We start from the raw sequence: 19,218 nt of genomic DNA, 5'->3' as shown, positions 1-19,218 counted from the left end.
CCTCCTGTGTCCTGCCAGCTCTGATGGAGGGTTGCTGGGTCTCTGCACTGTGTCCATGAGCTGGGTCGCTCAGTCTTGGTGTTAAGATCCTGGAAAGCATTTCCCCATGGATTTCATGACCTGCCATCGAACTGCTGGGCTTTAAAATATATTCTTTTGAGGCACGGACTGCAGGTCTGAGATACTCACTTACTTTTAACAGTAGGTTAGTCTTAGTTCCTAAAACTCCTCTTAAAACTTGAACGTGCTTTTCCTTAAGTAATAGCATGACTAAGGCCATAGCTGTCATTCCAGAGCAGTGATGCAGCAGCCTGTGCACTGGATTTCCTTCAGGGAGGCAGTGGAAGAGTTAAGGAGGCAGGGCTGGGGCTGCCTGGCTTCCTGGGGCTCTTTGGCAGGGCCCAGCCCCAAGGTAAACAGAAGGTGCAGTAGGTGTATCACTGTGCAGAGTTCAGCCCTTGCTCACAGCTTGCACAACTTGTAGCACACCAGAACACTGTGGAATCAATGGCTCGCCAGAGTTTCAAGACATGATTAAAAGACTCAAGAAGGCCCTGAAAGAATTTCCTTTAATGGGGAATTGTGTGAGTGAGTACAGTGGGTGAGTTGGTATTTTTTTTTTTCTTTCTTCCTTTCTAGCTGTTGGTTTACTTTGGCAAATGGCTTCTGAGCTTAGGTTTAGTGTATGTGCTTGCATGTGACTGGTTTGGAGAATGAGTATGTTCTGTACCTCACCAAGCAATACTAAAAAAGTTACTCTGAGATGTGATAACTTCTGGTTTGTGGCAATGACAGAACTGTAAAGCTGTTAGAACCTATTTCTTCTTAAAGAAAACATTCCTGTTGAGGAATGCAGGTATGTATATTATTTACAGCATTTACAAGTCTGTAGTTAAATTTCTCCTCATCTTGAGAGCCTCGTTACTGCTTTAATTTTATGTCTGCTTTCCTCTGAAATTACAGTAGGTTAACTCTTTAATGTGGATATATTTATGGCACATGGAATGTTCCTCACACCATTCCTATGCATGGTACTAAAATGGAACAAAAAAAGGTTTCGCTGATTAAAGATTACATCTTTTTGAACTTATGCCATTTTTTTCTCTTTTACTAACAAGTTCTAATGAGTTTGGTTTGTGTCAGCCTGCAGTTCAAATTCATGAGTCTGAGCAGAAACAGCATGTGCTCACTGCACTGTCCTGGGGCTCGTGTCATGCAAAGGACTGGCATGTTTTAACCTTTGCAGTCAGGGATTGCTGGAAGATTGTGTACCATGATTTCCAGGATTTTGGCTTTGCCATAGAGACAAATATGCCTGTAATTTATGTTAACTCTTTCCAGAAGTTTTAAATGTTTAGCACAAAAAATAAGTATCTGTACAGATACATGATGTGGTGATCATCTCCTGATGGAAGTGTGTTACTCCTGCCCCTTATGGAAGTCATAAGTAGTTAAAATTCTTGCTGTTGAATTTGATCAGGCTATAGGAATGAGAACTAGAGAACAGCACATTTGGCTGTAATGAGTATTTGTTTCTGTGAGTGAGAGAATGTAAAGGCATGGAGATATTTTTGCTCTAACATGTTTTTGTGGCATATTACTGATAATTGCTGCTATATTTTCAATAGGATTAGGGGGTTTTTATGAAATCTCGACCATTTTTTCATACATAGAATGCATAATTTTTAAATTATACTGCAATAAATATACCCGTGGAAACTGATTAAATCCACAATTTTCAGAGCTTTGTGCTATAAGTCATCACAATTTGATTGAAACTTCCTAGCTGAGAGCAGGCACAGAGGAATGTGTTCATGGCCTTTTGCAGTTGGCCTAATGCAGGTGGATTTTAATCATGGCTTAGATGAGATTGTGTTGCCCAAAGTGTTGGTTCCCAGAACCCTACCAGTACATGAAAATCTATCATTAAAGTTTTATTTTTTGAGACTTAACTTCCCCGTGCTATACCTTGTTATCTTTGGTTAAAGCACAATTGTTCCAATTGGTAAAAAGCACCTCAAACTCTGCTGCTGTCCTGAGTCCCACACATTTTACCCTGCATATGTATGTGCATGGATGCTGATTGTAGCCAAGCTGTAAAACATTGTATTATGCCTTGCTATCAAAGGCATTAATTATTGTATTCCATGGATTATTATAATTAGTATAATAGTAACTAACACGTTACTATTTCAGTCACAAGTTGTTTCTTCTCATGAAGGAAAACTGTAGAAAACTGTCCTTAAAAAAGGAGGGCGAAAGAACTTGTTTCTTTACCCGTTCATTCCCCCTCCTGAAAATGCCTCTCCTGGTGTTTTGCCAGGAGAATCTCCTGCCCAGCTTTGACCTCCAGGTGATTTTTGTCCTCTTTGTTTCAGTCAAGTGCCCGATGACACGACCCTGGAGGACTTGTCCCCTCGTGTCCCCAGAGCCGTGTTTGTGAAGCAGGACAATGGTGGCAGCGCCTCCGTCATCCCGGTGTCCTCGGTGTCCTCGGCGCGGCCTCTGCAGGGGGAGGAGGAGAAGGAAGAAGCTCCACGTTCTCCCAACTTAAACACCTGCAGTGCCACGTACAGCAATTTAGGTGAGTGTGCTCTCACAGGAGAAAATATCAGTTGGATCTGATTTTGGATACCTCTTCTTCTGAACGGCTCAATGCACCTTCATGAGGGGAGCTTTTAAAGGCCGACATTTTAATATTGATTTGTAGAAAATAAAGTTGTCTCCTTCTGTGATCACAACAAGAAAGTGAAGATTCAACAAACTCAGAGGTTTGTTTTCCTGTAATTTAAAGCAGCCTTTTAATTGGTCCTAGTGATAAACACCTCAAATGATTTTAAAAGACACATTGTTTTACCTTTTTGGAGAAATTTTGTCAAAGAGGTTTAAAATACAGAGCAAATGACCTAATTTCTTTAGAATCAGTAAGTAGATTTCAATATTTTTCCAAACTTCAACAGAAGATAGGACTTTTTATTTTAGAGCATCAGTAGCTGCTACAATATTTGTAACCATCTTTTGTTGACTGAAACCTTTTTTATCCTAGTCTGAATGCTCCTTCATAATGAGATATGAATGTCCTGTCATTACTAAATTCCTGACTCCTATTAAAAAGATACATGGATGCAGTGCCTCTCTGGGAAGATAAGGGAGCAACACAAATAAGCATCTCCTGATATCCAGTATCAGTATTATCAACCTAACTTTCTGAAGCATTTTGATTTGAAGTACAGTGAATTTAGGGGTACCTCCAGCCAGATTTCCTAGAAGAACAAAATCTCTCATTTATTTACGTTCCAGGATATCTGAATACATGTTTTTCAGTAACACCCCAGCCCTGTAAACACACCAGCTTCTTAAGTGCTTGGCCAAGAGTAAACTGAGTGCGTTGAGGTGGCTCACGAGTGCAGGGGGTTTGGCATGTCCACACATGTTTCAGGGATCAAGGGCTAAATTTTAAACCCTCAGGTGCCTGCATTCCTTAGACAGTCAGTGATAGTGTTGCATTTTTTTGCTTGAATGTGAATTAGCGGTGAACTTTTGAGTGTATCCTGCTATTAAAGCATTCATTAGATATCGTTTGTAAAGCATAAAGTAGAAAAAAACCCCACCCAAGAGCGATGCTAACACCTACCAAGAAACTCTTCCTCTGAGGAGGAGAACTAAAATTTATGTTTTTATGGTGAATTACTCAAAGGTCTAATGAACTATTTTCATTTTAGTGAGTGTTTTCATTTTATCTGTGTCTGTATTTTCTGTATTTAGGAGATAGCTCCATGCAGGCAGAATCCAGGCAGTAGATGTAGCTCCCTCAGAGCTGCTTACAGCACGTTTAGCCCATGCAGTAAAATACCATTAAACACTGGAAGGGGTCACCCAAACTGGTTGTGGAATCTCCATCTGGGGAGATACTCAAAACCTGACTGGACATGACCCTGGGCAACCCACTCCAGCTGCCCCTGCCTGACCATCTCAAGGGATCCCTTCCATCAGCCCTGCCTTGTGTTAGTGCTGTTCCAGAGTTGGAATGTTCCCTCTCAAAACCACATAAAACTGAACCCCTTGGCATTTTATTCAAAATCTTCTCATCCTTGGGTCACTTTGAGCTTTGCTGTCAGCCAAGGAAATTTTAGGTATGAAAGAGTTAAGTCAGCTCTAAGGCTTGCCTGGGTCTGGCTCAGCCTGGCTGCCTGTTGTTAGGAGCAATGCTTCCCTAAATGGCACTGAGTTCTCTGGCTGCCATTCAAAGCTCTTCTGGTTTACTCAAGCAACCTCACTTTCTAGTTCTGATGGCAACAGAGAGATTCCTAGGTAGGCACAGAGAATAATTCCTACTTGTTTTCACATCTTGCATCACCTAGGCAGCAAAGTCTTATCTTCTGTAGAATTAACAAATACTGGTATGTGAAACTGGAAGAAAGGATAATATGAGAAGTTACACCACATTTGACTCTTGCTCCAGCTGCAATTGGAGCTACATAGTGCAGTTTGTAGTTTGTAAAATGCATCATGTGAACATCTCAAGTTGGAGCATAATGCACAATATTCATTTTAAATACTAATCTGATGCATATTCTATGTTTTTTATTTAAAAGCAGATAATATGTTACTACTTTGATAAATGTCTAATCTTCAGTTCTGATATGTCATGTAAAAGTTCATGAACAGAAATAACTGCAAGCTTTGGTAAATTGTCCTCTGCAGTCAGGTAATAGTTTATATCAGGTACTGCCCTCAAATATATTTGGTTTGGCCTTCCAAGAGACAAATCTTACAAAGCAGAAAATTCTCTGGGAATCAGGTACAATATAAAAGACTTGGGGCTTTTAAGAGATCTCAGCATGATGATAGAAATAAAGACTGTTCCTGGCTGTACAAATAGAAGAAAACTTCAATAGGAGGAGAGAGGTTCTGTCTGTCTCATTTTTTCCCTGCAACTGCTGTGGCCACAATTTGAGACGAATATTTAAAGAAACTGTACAGGCTCTAAAGAACAGCTTTGCAAATGCCTTGTATTGTGGCAGGCACTTCATGGGGACTAATTCAGGAAACTCAGTGTGTTCAGCTTATCAAAGCAAGAGGCTGCTCGTGGGGTGAGCAGAACTGTCATGAGGGATACCTCTGGTATCAACTGATTTCACAAACTCCAGGGGCTGCCAGCTGAGTCGAGATGCAGAAACAAATGTTCAAATGTGTAAGATAGGGCCTGGATATTTCTTTTTATAATGGGTGCCTTTATTGTAACACAAGTTAATTCAGGTAAGCCCTGTAGCTGATGATAAGGAAGACAATAGACTAGATAATTAAAAGCCTTTCCTTTACAAACCTTTAAATTGTTCTGTCTTTGTCTGAATTTGTTGGGGAAATTGAGTTGATTGAATTTGCATCGCTGTAAGTAGATTAAGGTATTCTCAGTATACTCAGGATAGTATTTCTGTCATTGAAAAAAGAATAGGTTATTTCATTATCAGCGACTTTCCTCTTTACACTTAGAGAAGTGGGCAAAAAGGAGGATAAGTTTCTAGGTTTTGTGATTGCTGACATTGGAAAAAATCCCAGATCACAGCATCTGCCACAGAGCACTGCCCCAGTCAGTAACTTAGACCAGGGCAGTGTGCTTTAGCCAGGCTGTAAGTAAGGTGCTGAAATCATTGCTGACTAAAGCTGACAGCTCAGTGACAGACAGTGATTATAGCACCAGTCTGGTGCATTCTGTGTAATGTATGATTAGCACAGGTAATGCCTTCAGTGTGGTGTGATGGAGGGTGGGCAGCAGGACCTGCCAAGTCACCCAGCAGACAAGCTGAAGCTTCTGGGATCTGCAGCCCATTACCAGAGACCTGTGCCCAGTCTCAAATTATTGCTGAGAAACTGGAGGTGCATCCCAAATGTTACTTAACAAATGTCAGCTTTCCTCTCTGTTACATATCTCAGCGTTTCGGTGAGATTCTTATCTATTAAATTAACACTAAATGAGTAAACAACTGAGTGTAATGCAGGATTTCATGGAAACCTCTGTACTGAACAGTGTTATGGAACAGTGGTGTATGTGTGCAGCATTTGTTGGATTTGGGGCTGTGAAGTGTGCTGGGAGCTTTTGCAGTGGTTGGAAGGCACCTTATGCCCTTGTGGGGTTTTTTCATGGTTTGGTTTTATTTGTCAGTCAGGGTAAGAGTTTTATTAAGGAGTGATGTCAGATTTGATAGGTTCACCCACTCACATCAACAGGCTGCAATGCAAAGTCTGATGATAAATCAGTTACCCAGAAAAATAACATTTAAATGCCTTTTTCAGAGCTCTTTTAGAGTTTCAGACCTCTGCATGGTGTCTAGAGACTTCAGCATTAATATTTAAATAGTGTAGTGAGATTCTGTAATGGAAGATGTTATTGAACTGTAGAATTACTTAAAGCTCTCTAGAAAGCTGCTGTCTATAAAGAGTTAAATTTTTTTCTGTCATCGAGCAGTCTGGAATCCACTTCAAAGCTCTCTGTAATGGTAGCCCAATATTGTGCCTTTTCACTTGCCTCCCAAGAGTGTGGCTCAGGCTGAACCTTGCAATGCTGGTGAGCCTGTGCAGTAGGTAAGGAAACAATGGTTTTAGGCATGCAAGGGGAGAAGGAAAGGATAGGCAAGAAAAAGAAATAGATGCATTGCTGGTACTTCTATGCAGCAGAATATTATTGTGCCTTTGACAGGGACAACATTTAAGACAGCTTTTTTCTTGCTAGGCAATGAATTTATAAAAATGTGGGACATGAAGTTTCCTGCCTCAGGAAAGCTGAGCTGGAAAGACTGGCCCAGTGGGTATGAAACAAATGTACAGTATTAAAAACTCAGCACAGCAACAGCACAGACATGAAGCTTTTCAACTGTGTAATACAGATGGGTAGATTTCAATATGGAAAACTTGTTCTTGTGGGGAGAAACAACACTGTAACGTGGCGTGTTTGACAAACTCATTTTCCTCAGCTGAGAATACTTGAAACAGTGACTACAGCTCGACTGGTACGTGCAGTTCTCTGGATCCTGCCACCCCCTCCATACTCCTGCAGAAAATCCCTTCTGGCTATGAAAACCTTCCCCAGTTCTGTTTGGATGTCACAGTTCCAATGCAAAAGCAGCACTGGTTGCAGTCTCAGGGCCCTCCTCTGTATGAATGGCTTTTGGAGGGCAGGGCCAGTAAAGCAGAAAGAAAACAAGAGAATGGAGCAGTAACACTTATAAATCTTACCTTTCTTGGAGAGGGCTCCTGCTACTGCTGGTTCAGATGTGCATCTTGCTCTCATCTTGTTTCTCTCTGGCATCTGTGCAGTCCTTGGATCAGCAGATCCTCCTGCAGTAGTGTCCTCTCTCCCACCCCAGCAGTCAGGCTGTCCCAGCATAGTGGGGAAGAGGGGAAGGATAAAAAAACAGGCAAGTGATCTTTAACACAGTGCTGCTGGGGAGAAGTACATAGGTCACAGATTTGGTAAGAGTAAGTAGTTGTGGAAGAGGGCACGTGTTTGGATGAGTAAGAAAATTGGATATGAAGTAGAAGTGAACTGGTCTCAGGACTAAGGAAAAAGCTGTGGCATCTGGATGCATGTCTGGCATGCAGACATCAATTCTACTTTTGACTCTGCACCTCTGCAAAGGGGAGATTTCTGACAGAGTTCCTGTGCTGCCCGACTGGCCCCAGGGTCAGAGGCTGCAGCACAGCAGTGAGGGGCAGAGCTGCCACAGCAGAGCTCTCTGGCTGCAGTACCACGATCCCAAAGGAGCAGTGGAGTCCCCTGAGTCTCTGAGTGTTAAATTTCTTTTAGCAACCTTGAAAATGATTTGCAATCTTCCCTGAAGATCGGGTATGTACAAAGCTGATAGAGTTTCCTGCTCCAAATTCGGTTTTTTAAACACTGGAAGAGCTGGGCTTATCATTAAATCCATAAGGCTCTTCTGAGGGTTTCTGGAGCTTAAACAAAAGATAGAGATAGAACTTCCATTTGTGATGTTGTCTCCTTGAAAGGACTGAAAAGAGAATGATTGTTAAAAATGTAGGATGCAAGGCTGCAGTGTTTGTGGGTACATATAAAAATACAATCCTCTTTGATCTTGTGAACTCATTTCAGCATTCTAACCCAGCATTCCAGGTTTTTGTGCATCCCGGCCAAGTGGATCTAGGATTCTTTCATATTCAGAAAAACTATAGCAACGTATCTTAAAAAGTAAAAGAGGTTATCTTTTATTTTTAATAGACTGCAGAGTCATTTATTATTAACAATGGACTGAAGTGATGTGATTCACATCTGAATCTGAGATCCCCCAGTTTGGTTCAGCATTCCAGCTCAGTCCCCTCTTTACAAGGATTGGTGGGCTTGGCAGTGGTAGGTTAACAGTTGAACTCAGTGATCTTTAAGGTCTTTTCCAGCCTAAACAATTTTATGATTGAGCACGTTATAAACAGTCAAATAGTCAAGGTGTCTGTTCCCTTATTAGAAAAGGTGCTCCACTGCAATTATTGTTTTCATGTCTGCTGTGTTGCAACTGTAAAAATTGGCTTCCTACCTTACTGTGATAGTGAACCTCCCAGGAGTAGTAGAAAGCTTATAAAATAATTTCTCTGAAAGTAGCAGTTGATTATTAAGAGTGGAAAGATCTCATTTTGATATGAGTAACAACTGTTTAATTGTCCCAGAGCAGCAAGTTGGTCATTTGTATTGTCTGTTTATTAGTTTCTGTTCTCCATTATATTATTGTCATTTATTTGTTCTTCATTTCCAAGGACTCTGGCACTTATAAAAGATAATTGCCCTCTATAAAAGCCATTCAGAGCACATGACAGGAAGTTTATCTTCCCTGGATTCACACAGATGTCTGAAAGCAGTCTGTCAGTGGAAATTCTGTGCTTGTGTGTACGTAACCTGCTGTTTGGAGTTTCTTGACTGAAGCTGGGTCAGATTATCTATGAACACAATATTGCCAACAAAGGTACCCATGGCAAGAGAGGAAGGGAAATGTATTAGAGAAGTTACAGTTGGGGGAAGGGATGTGAGTTTTAAATTGTAGGGTAAAAAATATTTCTGTCAAAACACGACTCAGTTCTCGATGGGAACACACTTCTCAACCTGAGTGAAAATAGGCCTAATTTCCTTGTTTCCAGCTGGTGAATCTGCTGGGGCAATCCTAACTTCCCAATGTGACCACAGAAGTATCTAAACTCCATTATTTGTGTCTGAAGGTTTCTGGTTTCCATTCTGAAATAAGATTTTCAGCCTCTCTGGCAGATTTCCCAATTTATGGGAATTTATGGACTGCTGTCTACCCATAGTTTTGGCACATCTGAATAGGAAGTCAGGAATAATATTATAGTTGAGTGCAGAAGAAATTATGGGTGGCTGGGTGTAATTGCTGAAACTGGACTTTGGCCAAAGTGCCAAATTGATGTTTGGTTTTTCCTTGCACTTCTTGTCATTAATCAGGTGGGAGGTAAAGTGGCAGCACTGCTGGCACTGACACTGCTGTTAATATATATGCCAGGGTCAAACCAGGACTGGCTGGATGTAATGACATGTATGGGATGCTGATTTGGTCATTTTGCTTAGTAATTAGTTCATCTTTTCATATATGTATTTAGGGGGTTTTTAAATATTGGGAGGGTCCCAGTCAGCTTTATTTTTTTGCCTTAAACTTCTTTGCAGAACACAAATATGAGCAGCAGATGCAAAGTACTTTAATCTTCTGTTACTGTTATCTTATTCCACAGGACAGTCCAGAGCAACCATGATCCCTCCAAAACAGCCGAGGCAACCCAAGGGAGCTCTGGATGATGCCATTGCCTTCGGAGGGCTGGGGGACCAGGAGACAGTGAACAACTTGCAGCCAACCCCACCTCCACTGCCAAAGAAGACAATCCTGAGAGCCAACACGGAGCCGACTCCCAGAGACCTCCAGAAGCAGGCTCTGGAGAACAACCTGTGCCTCATGGCCAACCCCACCTACGACATCGACACCAACTGGGAAGCGAGCAGCGCCTGCTCCTCCGTCAGCCTGGAGCTCAAGGTACTGGACAACGAGTCCGGAGATTCCTTGGACAGGCCTACGGAAAAACTGAGGGCAACCACGTCGGCCACGAACAGTGTTTCCAGCCTAACCACTATCAGTATTAAGGACCGGTGCTCCAACAGCATGGAGTCTCTGACGGGGAGGCACCTCTCGCAGGCCAGGCAGGGCAGGGGGGTGCAGAAGCCGCAGAGACAAGCACTTTATCGCGGGATCGAAAACCGGGAGGAGGTGGTGGGGAAGATCCGAGGCCTCCACGCCGACTCCCTGAAGAAGCTGGCGCTGAAGTGCGAGGATCTGTTCATGGCCGGGCAGAAGGACCAGCTGCGCTTCGGGGTGGACAGCTGGTCCGACTTCCGCCTGACCAGCGACAAGCCCTGCTGCGAGGCCGGCGACGCCGTCTACTACCCCGCCTCCTACGCCAAGGATCCGCTCAACAACTACGCAGTCAAGGTAAGAGGGGCCTGAACAAAGGGGCAGCAGTGACCAAATGTGACAACCACCACGCTCTGCACCACGTCCAGCAGTGACGGGGCCTGCGAACACATGTGGGTGCTGCTGGCAGCAGCGCTGGGGGAGAAGTAGGTTGCCCAAAATACAGGCTCTTACTTCTTGGGGTTGGTCTCTTTTCCCAGGCAACTCTCAGCAAGACAAGAGGGCTGGGTCTTAAGCTGTGCCAGGGGAGGTTTAGGTTGGATATTAGAATTTCTTTCCAGAGAGGGTGATCAGCCATTGGAATGGGCTGCCCAGGGAAGTGGTGGATTCTCCATCCCTGGAGGTTTTTAAGATAAGACTGGATGTGGCATCAGTGCCATGGGCTGGGAACCACAGCGGGGTTGGATCAAGGGTTGGACTTGATGATCTCAGAGGTCCCTTCCAACCCAGCTGATTCTATGATTCTATGATTCTGTCAAGAGCCAAGTGTGGCATTGGTATCTGCTGTTTAATTTCATGTTTTTACTGCAGTTCCAAAATTGCTGGAACAAAATAAACACATCTCAGTCTTTACCATTGTTCAATGACATTTTGAAAGAAAAGCTGAATTATTTTAACATGGGTCAAACTCACAGTGAAAAAATCCTTTTGATTCATCTGCATGGGGATGAACTTAAATCATCATTCTTAGTTAAGAAAGATTTCCTAAAAAACTGAAACATTAAAAATTACACAGAGCTGTGTAATTCTAAGTGTAAATTCTAGGCTAATATATCTCATGTTCCTATACAGGGTCTTACAGTTTCACCAGTGTTCCTTACCAGCCTTTCAAAAGCTCTGGCTACAGCCATCAGTGTTGCCTTATAAATTCTTCAGCTAACACATTAAAGAAATAAAATTTCCTAGATTTACTGCTAATATATTAATGCTTAGTTGGCAGCTGTCTCACTAGATGTTATTCCTTTATGGACTTTTATATAGGTAGTTCTTCCTGAGCACTGTATCTCTGCATTTCTCAATGCTTATCTGGTAGGAAGATAGTGAGAAGGACAGCTGAGACTCATAGCTCTGTCAGGCTTCCTGGATGACCTTGAGTAAATCACCAGACTTCTGACTCCTCCTTGTTGAAACTGAGATAAAACATTTATTACCCGACAGGGATGTGTGAGGCCTGATGAGTTATTCCTTACAGAGCACGCTGACATTCTCACAAGGGTGGTGCTTTACAGGAACAAAATGTTGTTACCACTCCTGCGTGATTGTTTGCAAGTAAGATACAAAGAAATAAAAGGTAGGATTGGTGCAACTGATACGTTTTTCTGAAATTTGAAAAGGCATCTTTTTAAGGCAGATTTCTGGGCATAACCATTTATATTTTGGTAATTATTAAGGACCTCAAAAGATGTGAAATGAAACATTGATGTCTTGTGGATGCCACTTGGTACAAAGTGGCCAAGAAAGAACCAGGCCGTGAATGTGTCTCTGGCCCTCAGCTCTGGCTGCAGAATCAGCACCCTGGCATTTCTCATCACTGGCTTGGATTGGTTTGGTTTAGTTCCAAATGGTTGTTTCTGGGGCCCAAGGTGGTATTTTTCTCTAAAGGCAGGTTTGAGCTGTCACTAATGTGACACCTCTTTGCACATCACATTTGTGCCTTTAAAGCATTCCCTGACTGGCAAGACCTGTTGTTGTTTTTGTTATCTGCTGTCCTCCTAAATACACTTCCCTTGCAGAAAGCCAGTGAGAAGAAAGAACAGCAATGGAACATGGTCAAATAGGTGCTAAATTTTCCTTTTCATAATTCAGGTGTCTTAAAAATAGTTCTCAGACTAAGAACATTTACTGCATGGTAGTAGATGTGAGTGAAGTGTCCACAGAATATCCTTGAGCTCCAGGTCACCGTGAGCTGTTGTGCTGTTACAAGGAGAGGAAGAGTTACTCTTGAAAATACCCTCCCAGGCACTTCATGTGATAGGGGAAGATGTTTGCCCCAGGTTGATCTTTTACTTACAAGCCATCAGTCCAGGCTCAGGTTTGTCCAAAAGCTCATAACACCAGATTGCTGTGACATTACCCAGAGATTTGGGGAATTTAGCTTTAACAAATACGCCAGTTTTTACTACCGTGGGTGTTTTTTTGTGTGAGCCAAATTACATCATAATCTACCTTCAATAAATCAGCTGGGTCTTCCTGCCATTTGAAATCCCTCGTCCCCAAAATAGGATGGAAAAAAGAGTGAGATGAAAATTATCAATGTGCCTATTGAATCCAAAATATGGTCTTCCTGTTGTTTTGGATCAAGTCTTAGAAATGCATTTTGAAAGTGTACATGGAGCCACATCTTCAGGCAGTGTGAATTTATGTAGCTCTTTTGAGTTTTGCAGAACTACCCAAGCAATGCTGGCTAACAGTTCAGACAGTTCTTAAGTTCTGTGATTTTAATATTAGATCTGAGAAAAAATGTGATAATGAGATTTTATAATTATTATTCTCTTCATAGAAAACAAGAGATTGACCCCCAAATAGTGTTAATGGTCTTAATGCACAAATTTAAAAAAAATTTAATATTCTAGCTCCAAAAATAGAACTACAAAAGCACTGTTAAAAATTCAGCTTTAACCATTTGACTACTGCTGAGTTAAATTTAGAAGAATGAACATTTTGTGCAGATGGACTTTTATGTTCTGATGGTTTCACCAGCAAAAGAAGCTCTGATAAATTTAATGGAGAATGAACACAACTTGTTCATTTGGGGTGGATATTAGAGGAAATGTTTATAGGGGTGTGTTGTTTCACAACATTGTATTATGCTTTTTGCTTCACTCTCACATAATCTTCTCATAAACACCCTGTGCAAAAAAAGTTGCAGGAGGCCATGTGGAAATTATTTTGACTGAAACATTATAAATAAAACCAGTACATAATGGAAAAATGGAAAAATAAAAGCTCAAATGGAAAAATAAAAGCTTCCTTACAAGGAAGGTTTCCAAAAAGTTCCAGACCCTGAGGTGGTTTTTTTTTCACTAAGTGCAGTACCACCTCCTAAGTAGTTGGTGGATCTGGGACAATATGGATAAACATTCCCCTGAAACCACAGTCTTACCAGTAATTCCAAATATGTGGTGGAAAGGTTACACTGAAGTGAAAGCAGAGGGCAGCAGCTCTTTGCACTCAGGAGACTGGGTGAGTTCAGCTCAGTGTCCCAACGGGGACTGAGTAAGGCAGTGATGTCACAGGGAGCTTTTTTATTTAAAAAAAAAAAAATATGACTCAGAATGAGTAACAGACAAGGTTATTATGTCAGTGACATAAACTACTTCCACTTTCAATATGAAATTCTCAGGGAACAGCACAGCGGTAAAACCCCTGGGCTGGCCCTGGCCACGGGCACGTGGTGCTGTGCTGTTCATGGGGATGGCAGGGACTGCAAGGGTGCAAACAGCTCAAAGGAGCAGTTAAAATTTATTGCTTTGATTGCTGCAGGGCAGGCAGAAGTTTTTCTAGCAGTAAAACCTGAGGACTTCTTGTAAGGCTGCTGTCCCAGCTGTAAAACAGAGCAGTGCAGAAGTGAACAGTGCTGGGCTGAGCCTGGCTGGCAGCTTCCTGGTTGCAGCTGAGAATTATTTTCTAGTTATGTTTAGTTTGTCACAGTGTGCTGAGGTGGTTTTTTTTGGTAATTTAGTTTCCTAGTGGAGCTTCTTGACAGAAGTGTTATTTAAGGTCATCCCAGAACTTCATGCCTCAGATCAAAATAAAATGTACATTCGACTTGGAGCCCATTCTGAGTTCAGTCACGGCAGAAGAGAATTCTGTATTTTGGCACATCGTTAAAAAGTCAAAGCTCTATTCCAAGGCCAGATCAAGAAAATGAGGTCAATCAGATATCAAACTGGCCTCCTTGGAAAACAAGGCTGTGCCAAGAATAAGCTATCAATTTGGGATTAGCAAGCTTTCATTCTACACAGAATTTCATTTGCAGTTGTCCCTCTGTGCAATACAACAAAGTAGCACAGATGGTGCAGTCTTTGTGATCTTCTGTGTTTCTCATTTTCAGCACTTGTAAATTCATTTCCCACAATATTCATCGTGCTTTAAGTTCACTGATGCCCTGTAAAATGCATAGGACAGAGTGGAAATGAGATTCCCTGCTGGGGAAGTGCAAGTCAGCTGATGGCACAGTAGGCTACGGGACTCATAAAGGAAAAATAAAAGCTAATGCAGAACAGTTTGTAGAAGCTCTGAAACATCCAAATCCTGCTTCTTGGGCTGGGAGCAGGGGGAAAATTGAAATGGCAGGATGTAAAGAAACCTGCCCTGTCCCTGTAAACGTGACAGAAGTTTAGTTCCTATGGGTGCATTAAAGATGCATGATGACAGTGCATTCCAGAGAAAAGGAAGGTGGATACTTTCCATTCCTTCCTACTTGTACTTCTTTTTTCTCGTGGCTTTCTTGCATCATAAGGAAGGGCTTTTTACCAGCATTGCTTCATCTTTGGAACAACCAGCTCTTTATCAGCTCTAGAAATAAGGCTGGCCAAGCCCTTATCAACAGCTTCCTCTCAGCTGTTATCACATACCATATCTCCACAGCTCAGCTGGAGGGAGCTCATTAAAGCAAAGGGTAAAGGACTGATTGATCTTACTTTCTGTGGGTGTTAGATATTTTCTCCTTTTTTTTCCTCTGCCAAAAAATAGGTGTTCAAAACATATTATGTATGTAAAAGGCAACAGGATTTCCATATTTTTTGAGTAGACAACTGGAACAGACAAAAGCTTTAAAAATGCAAAGGAAGCTGAGCTGTACATTTATTCACAGCTTTGACACAGCATTTAACCATCACAAACAGAAAAGCAGCTCTGTGTGCACTCTTTAGCAATGCATCACAAGCAGTCAAAAGCACCTGTTAGGAAGGCCATCAAATGTCACAACTTGTTCCCTAAATCTTTTCAAATGTAAGTCCAGACTTTGGTCCCATAACTTCCTTTAACTCAAACCATTTTGAAAATTATAAATCTTGGTCATTCAGGTGATAGTTTGAGGTGATAGTGGTGTTATTCCAATACAAAATGGTTGGGTGAGAATGATTAGCCATTGATAGTATTAAACACTAGTATTCACTACTCCATCCCAAAATGGTAATATAAAATAGAGTTCCAAGTAAAAACTGCAACTCAGAAAATGATAGCATAGTACAGGAAATAAATAAAATTTGAATTCTCTAAACTGTCTTTGAACAGATCAGTAAGAAAACTAAGTTTGTCTCCACTGCTCTCAGTACATTTTCCCCATTCTAACAAGATATTTGTAAATCAGAATGTGAACACTGCAGTATAAAACCCCAGGATGTACCTGAAGAATACCCTCTTACAGGGACATCAGATTACTGCAGGTCTGTCTTCTAGAAACTGCTTTATGAATCCAGGCAGGTGTCTGATTTGTTCTTACAGCCCAGGTTTGGGTGCTGCCTCCAGACAGCCCAGCTTTCCCTTCCCCCTGGCCATTACAGAGTGCCTGCTGTACCAATTTTGGTGTTTGTGTAGTCAGCAGTTTAATCAGCCTGAAATAACCCAGCTGCCTCCTCCGCTTCTCACTTCATGGTGTTTGTAAACAAAAGGCAAGAAGCAGAAAATACATCTCTCATCACATCTCAGCTCTCTTTGGAGATACTGCATCCACGTTTGTGCACCCATCTACTTCTCTGTATGAAACAAGAGAAGGAAAAGTGTCCAAAAGCCATCACCACTGGGCATTTGTGGGATTGGATTTTTTTCCCCTGTATTGGTTATATTCCTTAACAGCAGAATAAGGAGGGGAAAACTCTTTTCATGAATGCAGTCATTTTAGTATTGGTTTTAATCATAATATTATTTAGTATTTAATTTCTGGTTTGTTGATAATTTAAGTTGTGTTTTATTGATATAAAGAGAAGAGTCTGAAACAAAAACATCTTTAAGAACTGATATTGGGGAAAGTTTGGCCCTGCTATGGCTTCAGACTGCAGAGTGGACACTGCTCGTGAGCAGTGGAGTTAATGGAACTTCTTGTCCTGGGAAGTGTTCCAAGGATCATTATATACAGAGCTCAGCTCTGCTTGATGCTGGAAAGGTCTTAACTCAGAATATTATATTCATTATACCACTCTTCAGAAAGATGTCATAAATGGGGAGAATCCAGAAAAGAGCACCAATAATCAGAGGATTAGGAATAAAGGCAGGAGAAGTAAAGGTTGGGTTTTCTCAAAAAGCAAGCAAAGAGGAGGGGGAAAGTTCCACCTTCCCCAGCTGTAAAGGTGGAATGTTCAAGGGTGGGAATGGGGGATCAGTTTTTATTCAGTCAGCAGGGAGAAGGGCTGTGACTTTAATGTGAAGTTGGGGTTGAATAGCAGGGAGAAAGGCAAAGAAGGCAGAAAAGCATAACTCTGTTTTGGGGTGGGTTTAGTAGACTGGAGAGGCTTTTCTTAGGAATGATGCAGCTGACAACACAGAGCTGAGGTTTGCCTTGCAGACCAGTGGGAGTGGCTTGGGAAAAGGGAATGGGCCCAGCAGAGGCATCAGGAACAGGGAATGGGCCCAGCAGAGGCATCAGGAGCAGGGAATGGGCACAGCAGAGGCATCAGGAACAGGGAATGGGCCCAGCAGAGGCATCAGGAGCAGGGAATGGGCCCAGCAGAGGCATCAGGAGCAGGGAATGGGCCCAGCAGAGGCATCAGGAGCAGGGAATGGGCCCAGCAGAGGCATCAGGAACAGGGAATGGGCACAGCAGAGGCATCAGGAACAGGGAATGGGCACAGCAGAGGCATCAGGAACAGGGAATGGGCCCAGCAGAGGCATCAGGAACAGGGAATGGGCCCAGCAGAGGCAGCACCCTCTGCCCCAGTGCTGAGTGCCTGTGGTGCAGAGGGCACAGCCAGGCAGTGCCACACGGGAGGGAAGTGTCACCACAGCCCCAGAGCGTGGGTGCAGGTTCCTTTCCCCTCTCACAATTCTGGGATTGGCTGTATTTTCTGAAATGAGCGATCCAAGGCTGACTTTGGGAGGTGCAGAGCCCATCCCCAATTTTAACTGAAATGCCAGGAGTAAATCTGAGAACCTCCTCTGAAGGAAGCAGGAAAGAGAGGCTGACTAGGCCTAAAATTAGAAACTAGGGAAAAGTCTCAATTCCTTTGCTTTTCTTTTTCTGTAGGCAAGGAGAAATCCTTTCCATAAGCTTTAAAAAAGGCCTTGTATTCACCAAATTAAGAAGTGTATGTTGTTTTCAGAGAAAATACTTTTGTGGATTATATTCCTAATAGAATATTAGTTTTAGCTGGCAGGTGGCATTAGAAATCCTCTGTGGATCAAATATAGTGCAGTAGCTAAAGCCAAGTGTGGTTTTGAACTGTTTTTATCAGCAAGCAAGCTTGACCTTAAAATTAAACTCTTTCAGAACAAGTTTATTTTTTTATATTAGGTCAGTTAAGTATTTTTAAAAACTATAGGTTGGATTACAACACACTGAACCCTTTCTGCAGTTGGAATTGATTGTCCCCATGGCTGGCTACAAGAAAAAGGCCATGGACTTGAAGGGCATAGAAGACAAAACTTTTTGTTTTCCTTAATAGCTCTTCTTGCAGATTTGATGTACTCAATGTGTGTATATACAACACATATATATGGGTCTGTGCAACTTTTCTAGTTCTGTTTTCTGTGCAGTATTAAGTATTTAATCAATCAGGGGCCTTCAGTCTCAAACACAATCAGTTGGCATTTTCTTTTCATATATAATTCAAAGGTTATTGTTTTATTAAAGGTTATTGCTATATCTTTGCTGTATTTTTTTAAGCTTTTGTAACCCTCGAGAGAAGGGGGGCAGGAGCAAATGCATTCCATTGACAACTCACTTCACCTCTAACGGGATAAAATACATTTGAAAATTTAAATGAGCAAGAGCCGCTGTATAAACAGGGTAACTGTCAACATTTCCAGAAAATTGCTTTCCTCTCTTAAATAAAATTGACTAGAAAATGCATTTTTCAAACCTGCTTTGCTTGTGCATGGCAGTTATAAACAGGCAGTTTAAGTTATATTTGCATAATAGGGAAATGTAAATGCTTGTGAGGTATGGAAATATGCACAGTATCGAAGACAGGAGGACAATCAAAATGCTGGTACAGCTTGTGTCCACTTCCATGTGATCTGACAATGCACTTTTCTGATCAACAAGCATAAAAGATTAAATCCCCACTTTGTTTCTTAACATATAGTTGTTATAATTACGTTTCTTAACCACATAACCATATCAAAGATAAAAAACTTGTGTTAGTGAAAGGCAAGTTTATAACTTACCCTGCAGAAGTTCTGACTTTTACTAACCTTAGTTATCTCAGCTTTCAGAGGTGAGCTGAGGGAAGCTGTAACTTCATCTGGACACAGATTTCTTCTCTCTTGTCTGAGCTTTGCAGTTAAGACCTGTACATTATGTAGCAAGTGAATATTTGGACACTAACTGTGTAAAGATTAAAACATACACTTAACCTTACATGCTTTGAATGATCTCTCTGAATTCAGTAGAACTAAGGTTAATATGCAAATATCAGCATGCCTGAGTCTTTGTCATTTTAATCAGTAAATGCCTTAGAACACAGGCCCTAATAGGGCTTGTCCAGTGACTGTTGTCAGGGGGCTGGAACTGCCAGTTGTTATGGCAGTGCAGACAATTAATAAGGATAATTATTATGGTGATAATGTGTATATCAACAAGATATTA

The 19,218-nt window shown here is 41.8% G+C and overlaps 1 protein-coding gene across 8 annotated transcripts in view; it reads left to right on the top strand.

The window, feature by feature from the left end:
* Positions 1 to 19,218, top strand: part of PEAK1 (pseudopodium enriched atypical kinase 1) — a 106,403-nt gene that overhangs the window by 84,971 nt on the left and 2,214 nt on the right. For 7 of the 8 annotated variants that reach the window (XM_064668458.1, XM_064668451.1, XM_064668456.1 and 4 more), the window contains 3 exons: positions 485 to 601; positions 2,379 to 2,584; positions 9,742 to 10,490. In XM_064668458.1, the coding sequence (XP_064524528.1) occupies positions 485 to 601; positions 2,379 to 2,584; positions 9,742 to 10,490 (1,072 nt within the window). The remainder of the gene's footprint in view (positions 1 to 484; positions 602 to 2,378; positions 2,585 to 9,741; positions 10,491 to 19,218) is intronic. The other variant, XM_064668459.1, reaches the window with a different exon arrangement.

This window comes from Pseudopipra pipra, chromosome 12 (genome assembly GCF_036250125.1).
Source record: "Pseudopipra pipra isolate bDixPip1 chromosome 12, bDixPip1.hap1, whole genome shotgun sequence".
Lineage (NCBI taxonomy): Eukaryota > Metazoa > Chordata > Aves > Passeriformes > Pipridae > Pseudopipra > Pseudopipra pipra.
This window is presented reverse-complemented; position numbering and strand designations above follow the sequence as displayed.